At 28.8% G+C, this 10,155-nt stretch overlaps 1 protein-coding gene across 4 annotated transcripts; it reads right to left on the bottom strand.

Moving 5' to 3' along the window:
• Positions 1-3,680: 3,680 nt before the first annotated feature.
• LOC127263137 (pyruvate dehydrogenase E1 component subunit beta-1, mitochondrial-like) lies at positions 3,681-9,946 on the bottom strand. 4 transcript variants are annotated; one of them, XM_051292114.1, is made up of 15 exons: positions 9,798-9,946; positions 9,487-9,557; positions 9,331-9,390; positions 7,469-7,549; positions 7,346-7,372; positions 7,188-7,250; positions 7,020-7,106; positions 5,914-6,039; positions 5,687-5,820; positions 5,541-5,613; positions 5,394-5,459; positions 4,798-4,836; positions 4,587-4,711; positions 4,390-4,504; positions 3,681-4,025 (listed from the first exon to the last, which is right to left on the bottom strand). In XM_051292114.1, the coding sequence occupies exons 2-15, from the start codon at positions 9,535-9,537 to the stop codon at positions 3,948-3,950; spliced, it is 1,125 nt and encodes a 374-aa protein (XP_051148071.1). In that variant the 5' UTR covers positions 9,538-9,557; positions 9,798-9,946; the 3' UTR covers positions 3,681-3,947. The 4 variants fall into 4 exon arrangements, with proteins under 4 accessions (XP_051148071.1, XP_051148068.1, XP_051148070.1 ...); XM_051292111.1 differs by having other exon boundaries at positions 7,020-7,250; XM_051292113.1 differs by having other exon boundaries at positions 7,020-7,250; positions 9,839-9,913.
• Between the last annotated feature and the right edge of the window lie 209 nt (positions 9,947-10,155).

Below are 10,155 nucleotides of genomic sequence, written 5' to 3'. Positions count from 1 at the left end.
AATGCTAGAGCCATCTCTAGCCAGTGTTTATCTTTTCGCTCAATCACTCCATTTTGTTGCGGCAAGTCGTTTCCAAAACTATTATTTGCTCAGTATTAAAATTCATCATTTGATTTTCTTAATTCGTATTTCAAATTGTGTTTTAACCTATGTAAGAAAGATAACTTCCCATTGTTTACCATTAATAAATAAAATCACATTATATTATATTTTAGATTAAAAATTACATTGAAAGGGTGTGTTTGTTTGGGGTTTAGATTTTTTAGCTTGGATTTGAAGAGTAAAAATTGTTGTTGATGTGATGTTTTGAATCTAAAATTAATTTTTAGTATAATATAAAAAATAAAAAATAAGTATTTGATTTCATATTTTTAAGAGAAAAAAAATTGATGAATAGTGAAATTTGGAGGATTTCTCCAACAAGAACACACCCTTTATATTTTCCAAATAAAAAAAATAAAAATAAAAGATTCAAAAGATCTTGGTGTAAAGATTTTGCATGTTTTAGAAAAAATTTAAAAATAATAAAAATTAAGTATTTGATTTAATAATTTATGAAAAAAAATATTTGATATATTATTTTTTAATATTAATATTAATAAATTGTGTTAATTTATTATTATTTAAATGTATATGTAAATAGAGCCACATTATATCTATACCCATACTAAAAAATTGGTTGCAGCGGACTCATTTGAATTTTATAATTTATTTGATTATAATTTTGAATTGATTTGAATATTAATTTAATTTTTTTATTGAAAAAATAATATTGTACTATGAGAAGGATCCTATTTTTTCATTTGGAAACATGATGTCTTCTTCTAACTTAGCAAATGGACGATTTATTTAACATAATAAATACTTTTATAATTTTATAATATATATTATCATTAATTTTATATTATACTATAATAATAATAATAATAATAATAGAAGTATTTTATTTTATTTTTTGCTAAATATTAAAAATCTATGTGAAAAAAAAATAAATTATAGTATTTTATGGAACGAAAGGGAGTATATTTTAATGTGACTTTCTGAACTGAATAGTCAACCAAACACACCCTTACTGTTGCGGACTTAATGGATTAAATGGTTTCTTAATTATCTAGAAGTGGCTACGAAAATTGCTGATATGCTGTTGAGATTTGATTGATATATTTTTATTTTTTATTTTTATTATTATTTTCTTATAGGAATTGATTGATAGTCTCTTTCACATAGTTTTTTGTTTATATATATATTTTTTTCATCTATTTTACCTAATTTGTCATCTTAGAAAATAATTATATATTTAATTTGTATTTTAAAATTTATAATTTATAATTTTTTTAATGTTAATGTTAATTAAATTAATTAATTATTTTAATTTTAATTTTAATTTATATTAATTATTTGAGAAGGATAGGACGGTGTTGATTTTTTAAAACAACACAGGTCTTTGTAGCATCTCTTTTACAAGAGTATATATGTGTTAAAATAAATTATGATATATATTGTATTTGTATTATATTAATATAAATATATTGTAGCATCTCGGAAGGATTGAATACTAATAAGTACTAATATTATATGGTTAGATTTATATTTACTTTTCTTTTTAAGTTCTGATAAAAAAAAAAAGTAAAAACAAATTATGTTTTTAGTAGTAAAAATACATTATTTATTTATTTATTTATATTTTTTATATTTTTAGCACACATTTAGATGGGGGGATTATTCTAACTCTACTCTTTCTGAATTTCTTCAGCTAGTCCTTTTTTAAACTATTTTTGCGATTTTTGAATTTCTTCTGCTACTCATTTTTTAAATTATTTTTGCGATTTTTGAATTTCTTCTGCTATTCATTTTTGCAATGAGACGCTCTAATATACTCTCTCCGTCTCACATACCATGTCCCACATACTATTTTTACGTTGGCGTTTCTGTCCGTCCCACATTTCATGTCACTTTTTTTTTTTGAAAAATGATTACACACTTTAATTTCATTTTAAATTTTTTAATTCATTTTTTTTAAATTTTAATTAAACTAATTAGTTATCTTAATGTTAATTTATAATTATTTATATTATAAGATACTTATTTTCACTATACATTTTTAATTATCTACTAATTACATTTATTCTAAAATGCCATGTTTATACAGTGTAGCAGACACGATATATGCGACGGATGGAGTAATATTTTTTGGTGTATCTATTATTTATTCACTTTGTTTCAAATATGTTTTTTTTTTATTCTTGTATCAGACTAAGAATTCTAAGTATAAATAAACATATATACTCCCACCGTCTAATTAGAAATGTGATATTTACTTTTTCTACGTAGATTTTTTAATATTAGTATTATATTAGATTGTATGAAAAAAAAAAACAAAAAAATACCCCTATTACTATGATGTAATATAAAAGTAATGATATTTGTGTAATATATTGTAAGTTGAAAAAGTATTTATTATGTTAGGTAGATAGTACAATTACTAAATTAGGAAATAGTAACTTTAGAATGAACAAAAATAAAAAATGATAATTTTTCGATGGGATAGACAAAGTATATATTTATATTTGTATATAGTTCATTAAAATTTGTTTTATGAAAAAATGAGAATTTTGAATATGTATTCATTAAAATTTGTTTTGTTAAAATATGAGAATTTTGAATTATATACTTTTATTAAAGATATCATTTTCTATTTGATAATTTTGAATTCAATATACATTAAAAGGAGTCCCTTTGCTGCCTAGCCCCTATATATACATTAATTTTATGTATATTTATATGTCATCTATATACGTACTGTGTCTATGTACACAACTATATTAGAGGGATTTCTTCCTATTTATTATGTATCCATAGGTATATTGGATTTGAATCCGATTTTGAATCAATCTTATATCGATTGAATATCTCTATTATGTTGTTGTTAACAAATACCTTTTCTTTTTAGTTTTGGATATTTCGAATCATTCCCGCACAAAATTCAAACTTTTTTTTTTTTTTTTTTTTTCTAATTCTTCAAAAAAGGATTCATTCTCTTCGTAAGAAATTGATATAAATAGAAAATATTGGGTATGTTTGATTTTGATTTGAATTTTAAAATTTGATTTGGATAATTTTTTGATATTATTTTATTAAACAAATAACACATTTTTATTAAAAATCATTCCCTGTAAGGTATGAGGTCATGAGTTCAAACCTGACCTCCTATGTTTTATCCCATTACCCCATTAGGAAAGATTGTTCATTATGTGCTTTTTATTTAATGTATTTTTTTTATTTTAAATATAAAGAATGATGCTGGTATATAAATAATAATATTTTATCTTAAATTACTAATTTTTTTAAAAGTAAATAATATATATTATATTGTGTTAATATGTAAAAAAATTATTGGTTTGTTTATTTAGTGTTTTTTATTTGAGTTCTTTTGATGTGAAATAAGATAATTGTATTAGAATTGTCTCAATAAAATATAAAAAAAAAAATTATTTTTTATATTGAATATTGACTTTTGTAAAAAATATATATATATAGGATCGAAAAAAAAAAAAAGACAAACAACCTTATATTTTTAAAATTATTTATAAAACTCGGTTCATCTAAAATCACTAAATAACAAACCTAGTGTTGATAAAAAAAAATATATATAAATAAATAAATAAAAATTGCACATGGTGTGATTTCATATCACATTTATTGTCTATATATTGTATTTTTTTAAAAAAATAATATTTATGAAAAATTATTTCATCTAAGAATATTGAATGAATAAGCCCAAAAAATTCCACTGTGTGGTTTCATATCACATTTATTGTCTAAAGAGTCATTTTCTTTCCTCTCATTTTATTTTTCTCCCTCAAATAATGTTTAACTTAGGCCAATGTTTTTCAAAACAAGCATGCCTTAAGTTAAACCAAAAATGAGTTACCTGGTCACATTAAAACTCACGCGGTCGCCGCCACCGGAGCCGCCGCAATCGACCGGTAACAGCTCCTCTTTGCCGCCCGGACAATGTCGTCCACCTGAGATAAAATCCCATTCGTAAGTTCCTTGAAAGAAGAACGGGCAAACGGATAACTGTTTCAAGACAAAATTGCAAAAAATATCTCGCACGTATACCTCATTATCACTTTTGTCATATATTTATCTCGCTTAAAAAATATATCATATATGTTTGCAAAATTCGTTATTTCTGTCATTTGGTCGCGTGACGTTCACACACGCGTTCACGCGCCAGCCAAATGATAGAAACAATGACTTTTGCAAACATGTGGGATATATTTTGTCAGCGAGATAAATACAGGATAAAAGTAATAATATGTAATTTTCTCAGTGTTTCAACGATAAAGACAACAAGTGTTTAAGCTTTAAAGTTTAAGATCGAACTTGTGGGACAGCCATTCTCTCGAGGTTTGAAGCATAGGGCATCGGCACATCAGTCCCCGTAATTCTCTCGACTGCAGCGTCAAGATACTCGAAGCTATCTTCGACAATGGATGCGCTGTAAAGAACGAACCTCAGAAAATGAAAATCCGTAAATGATGATCGACTGATAGGAGTAGCAAATTAAAGTGAGAGGGAACCAAATCTCAGCGCCAACTCCGTGTTGGGGGAATCCTTCTTCAACAGTGATGAGCCGGTTAGTTTTCCGAACGGAGGCATTTATTGTCGCTCGATCAAGAGGGCGGATTGAGCGAAGATTTATGACCTGTATAAACAGTTTAAGTCTGTTGAAACAAAAAGATTCCAATATCAAGTAAATATGAGAACACAAGGATTGACTCTTTGACTTACCTCGGCATTGATTCCGTCTTTTGCTAGAATATCAGCAGCCTGAAATACATTCACATGTAAATACACCAACACATAATTTATAGTAATAATAAAATATGAATGCAACATAGATAGTCATTACATAAAAGATAAACAAAATTGTCCATAACTCCATTGTGTAAATCCCCCAATCTTTTAAAAATTGCATAGCGTCCCTTTATACTTTTAAAAGGTTTGCATGTAACTTTTTATATTTTTATATGTGATTAGAAGATGATTTCATATCTATATTCTTTTGCATTTTTGAAATTATAAAGACGTCATACAATTTTAAAGTACAAGAAGAATTTATTCTAAATTTTACAACCATATGATAATTATGGGCAATTTTGCTTAAAAAATAAACAAAAAATACATAATTTATGTTAATAAAATATAATATAAATACAATATATTAACTGACAACACATGATAATAGTCCACAGAGCATGTCATTGATTTAAGCACGTATCACACGTCAACATTGACAACATTATGATATACACAATACATATTGTTCAAGTGCCAATATAGAAACTTATTCGACGATGAGTCAAAAAAGAAAAAAAATTAGATACCTTGAGAGCATAGCCGACCATCTTCGAGAATGCCGTGATGGTGATGTCCTTTCCTTCCCGTTCTATCTGTGCATATAGATAAAGTTTGTTAAACATTTCTATTTGAAGAGGAAGAAAGTATAGTGTACCGAAATAGAAAATCCGAACCTTGGCTTTCCCAATAGGAAGACAGAAATTGGAATCGAGGACTTCATCCGAGACTGGAAATGATTCGCCGTATCTGTACGAGCAAAAAAATAAAGCATAATTCAAAATCATACCCAAGTCATGAGTGCCGAGAAAGGATTACTCACAGCAATTCATTTTCGAGGAAAACGACGGGATCAGGATCTCTTATAGCAGCTTTGAGCAGGCCACGAGCATCTTCGGAAGAATATGGAGCCAGTACCTTTAATCCCGGGACCGAACCAAACCATGATGCATAACACTGAAATGAAAAAGTTTTTGAGTATCAACAAAAATGCAATGTGATGGCGAAAGGAGCCTCGGGTCATCATCTAAAAGCTCACGATGAACGCACCTGTGAATGTTGAGCACCGACACCAGCAGCTGCTCCATTTGGGCCTCTGAAGACAATAGGCACGGATATTTGACCAGCAGACATGTAATTCGACTTTGCAGCTGAATTAATAATGTGATCGATCGCCTGTAAAAATAAAATAATTCAACAGAAATGTTGTTGTACCATTCCTAAATTTTCCTCAATATTGATAGACATTAAATAAAACAATAAAAGTTGTAGAACACAAAAATGCAATAATTCAACAGAATATCGAAAGGAACCGTGACTTTGGCTGGAGATAATCGAGCCAATTTGAACTTTATCCTAAATGAGTCAAGCTCAGCCTAAAATTTTAAGATTGATAAAATGTATATATATATATATAATTTGAGCATGCTCGACTCTCTTCCTATACACAAAAAATTGATTTTTTCAATACTTTCTTATGAGTTGGCTGTCAAGCAATTACAAAATTGATAGCTTGTACTAAAAATTGTTAAAGGTCAGTGATAATAATGTAACAAGATAATGGGCAAGTCAAGGTTCTTCACCTCTCAAGCTAAAGGGTGTGTTTGTTTGTGTTTTCAATTTTATTGTCATCTATTATAAAATATTTTTCGTTCCAAAAAGATATCACATCTCAAACCTATTTTTGAGGAACTTTAAAATAAAAAGCACCCCCAAAACATCCAAGACACAAACAAACACAAGTTAAAGGAAATTTAGGCTTTGTACACTACCATTTTCAATACATTTTTCATAATATACAATTTAAAGTAAACAGTCCCAAACATCGCAACTTACAATTATTCTCCATTCCAATTTCAAAGAATCCAAATCGAAAACACCAAAATAAATCCAAAACATAAATTAACACACCCTGAAAGATTTCACCATATAATTTTTTCAAGTACTCAAGACCTTAGTTCCCACAGTCTCAATAAGCATAATGTAGAATGTATTTTTATGGCTTAAAATTTGTTTCACTTGATTGCTGATCATTTATATCACATTCTATTGCAGCTTCAAAGATGAAATATAGATATAAAATAGCACCATATAAAAAGAAGTTCGAAAAAATTATTTTTCTTGAAGACAATAACATTTAAGAGAAGAATCCTAACCTGCATCGAAAAGTTGAAAGTCATGAACTCGACTACAGGCCTTAGACCATGATATGCTGCACCAACTCCGATTCCAGCAAATCCAGCCTGAGGAAATAACAAGGCTAAGAGTGAGAAAGCAACTATTTTCATTTTAAACATGTTACAATGAACATAACAGAATCCTACTTCAGTAATGGGCGTGTCGAGCACCCTCTCCGGACCATACTTCTCCAGAAGCCCTTTAGAGATCTATTTCAGCATAATTGAACATAGTGAGTAATATATGGACTCAAAGAGTAATTTTTATTGAAAAATAAAATAAACATTTTTATATCACACCACACCTTATATGCTCCCTGGTACTCTCCAACCTATACAAGATTCCTAAATTAGTCAACGAATTCTCATAAACTGATAAAGAACAACGTTTCTTTGCATAACCAAACTACAACTTCCATAATTAATACCTCCTCTCCCATTAAAAACACTTTGGGATCAGCAGACATCTCCTCATCGAGAGCTGAATTCAAAGCTTCGCGCACCGTTAACTGTAAAAATGAATGCAAAGCTATATACCTTCCCCAATAGAAACTAACTGTATTTTTTCCATATTACTGAAAATACTCGTATATGACCAAAACTTCGTACAGAATTATGCTTTTGCAGAGACTCCACTAAAAGATAACATGGATTAATCATTTCTCCACCAGACAAAGAACATGGATTCCCCCAAACAGTCTCTAGCATGATTTTAGAATTTTAAACATAACATGAAGTTCCTGAAAGGATGATCGAGTTCTTTCTCTGCCTAGTATTAAAATTCTTTCAGGATAGGAGTTGCATAAGTTAAACATATGTAGTCGATGTATGTTGGAAGATAAGAAAATAGTGACTGGTGTCTAATTTAAGGTAGACATCATAAGATAGGAAAAAATGTATGCCTGTTTATAGTTTGGGGACATTTACAGTATCTGTTATGTAATTTTTTGACAATGTAAGATATCAGAAGTATTGTCAGTTGATGGCCATTGGTAAGCTTCGATGTTTCTTCTTGTGTTGTGTTTTGTCCATGATTCTTTCTACTTGTGGATCGAAATTCACTTTGGTCATGCTTGGTATGATAGATTTGGACTGTGAGAGTGGATTAATGACTAGTTTTCTTTTGATGCTTTTGAAATGAAAACAGTTTTTGACCCAATGCTTCATATAAAAATTTGACATTGGAAGAGATATTTATGGAGGAAAAATATATAAATAAAAAATAATACTAATAATAATAATAATAGTGAATTTAGAAACACATAAGAACAAAGCCTTGAATACATTGAAATATTGATCTATTTACTTAATTTGGGGAGAGTATTTGAACTAGAACTCATTGTTTAGATGTTGGTCCAAATGTATAAAAATAATATTTGTGCCATAAAAAAAAAAGAAAAGTTTGTTTTTGTGTGTGAACACATAATATATATATATATATATATAGAAAAGAAGATACACAATTTCCTATTAATATTACAAAAGAAATACAATACATACATACACTTATTCGATATATATAATATATATACTTTCACTCATTCACGAAGACTAAAGCAATTTAACACAAAATATTATTTCCTCCGTCCCAAAAAGTATAGTGTTATTGTGTTTGGCACAAAATATTGATATTATATTAGTAGTCGGTAAAAAGTAAAGATAAGTGACTTTTTTGTTTATTTATAAAAATGAGACTATTGTTTTGGAATGGACAAAAATAGTAAATAAGACTATTGTATTGAGACAAAAAATTCTCTAACTAAAAATACTAAATAGTAAATTTTCAATACTGATCATAAAACAAAAAAATCTCAAACTAAACATACTAAATAAATAACTCTGTGATGTTTTGTATGTATGAATTATATAAACATGGTTGTGTTTTCACTAATCTTTTTTATTTATTTATCTTGAAAAGCTTCATTCATTTGTATTTTATTTAATTTATTATATAAAAAAAAATATTTCAATTCAAAATAAAGCATTAAGAAACCTCTTTATATCACCAAAACACGATCAAACATTGAAAGGTCCTGTTTGGTTGAAGGTAAATTCATATGACTGTCAATTTCATTAGTTTCGTTTAACAACTATTTTGAGTCGGTTTCTTTTAAGATTTTAGAAAATCTTTAATACTATGTCATTCTAATACTTTCTAAAATTAAACAGTCGATTTACATTATAAAATATTTTCAAGTATGAACAGATTAAAATTCACATGCTCACAATGCATTTGGACTGGTATTTGAATTCGACTATACCCAAATCGGCCTTTGAGAAAGTAAATTACCTCTTTGTTCGCTGAAGAAAATGCTCGAGATGCAAATACTCGAATTCCTTGCTCCAAATGCTAATCAATAAAAATATCAACAATAACCGCTTCAACTTCCGATTAAGAACACTGATCAATCGTACTAATTCGATAACCACATATACCAAATCGTACCGAAGCAAAGTTGCCTTTGCAGATCAAATTGCGTTTTACAATTCCCAACATATCTTCAACTTTGCACTTCCCTAATTCAACAGCAACAAACTAAGTCACTAACCACAGATTAACCGCAAACAAGCAAAAAATAGTACATATATACATATATAGATATATACACCTAAAAATGGAGATTAAAAACCAAACCACAGATCGAATCTCACGCCGAAAAGCCAACTCGCAATTTACCAAAAAAAGCACGAACAAATTGACAAACGACGAAATAAACGTGTGCAATTGAAGTCAACAACGACAGAATTGGAAGAAACCTGTGTGGAGATCCGAGAACGCGACGAGAGAGAGAATCGACCTGATTGGGTTGGTTTCGGCGAGGTTTGAATTCTGATGCGACGGGAGAATGTCAGACCGGAGAAAGAAAGATTCGATGCGAATACTGGAGAATATATATATATAAGGCGAGGCGTACGGCGCTAGATATTCAACGCGAGACTCTACAGTTGGAAAGTGCCCCAACATGCTTCGTGAGTTGTACCTTGATGGGTAGATTTGGAAATTCGTAAAATGAGGCGGCGCTGGATGTACAACATTGCGATGCAGGATTGTAGAGACTGCAGGATAGCGAAATGTAGAGGAATAGTTGTTCGTTGTTGACTCAATAACTCATTA

The sequence above is a fragment of the Andrographis paniculata genome, unplaced genomic scaffold, assembly GCF_009805555.1.
Source record: "Andrographis paniculata isolate CXL003 unplaced genomic scaffold, ASM980555v1 Contig66END, whole genome shotgun sequence".
NCBI lineage: Eukaryota > Viridiplantae > Streptophyta > Magnoliopsida > Lamiales > Acanthaceae > Andrographis > Andrographis paniculata.
This window is presented reverse-complemented; position numbering and strand designations above follow the sequence as displayed.

Bases quoted from the DNA above. Each gene is read 5' to 3' on its own strand.
- LOC127263137 (XM_051292111.1), bottom strand. From the start codon at position 9,537: ATGTTGGGAATTGTAAAACGCAATTTGATCTGCAAAGGCAACTTTGCT. The intron at 7,251-7,345 runs GTGTGGTGTGAT...ATGCTGAAATAG, and splicing joins AGTACCAGGGAGCATATAAG to ATCTCTAAAGGGCTTCTGGA. The intron at 4,505-4,586 runs GTTCCCTCTCAC...CGTTCTTTACAG, and splicing joins GGAGTTGGCGCTGAGATTTG to CGCATCCATTGTCGAAGATA.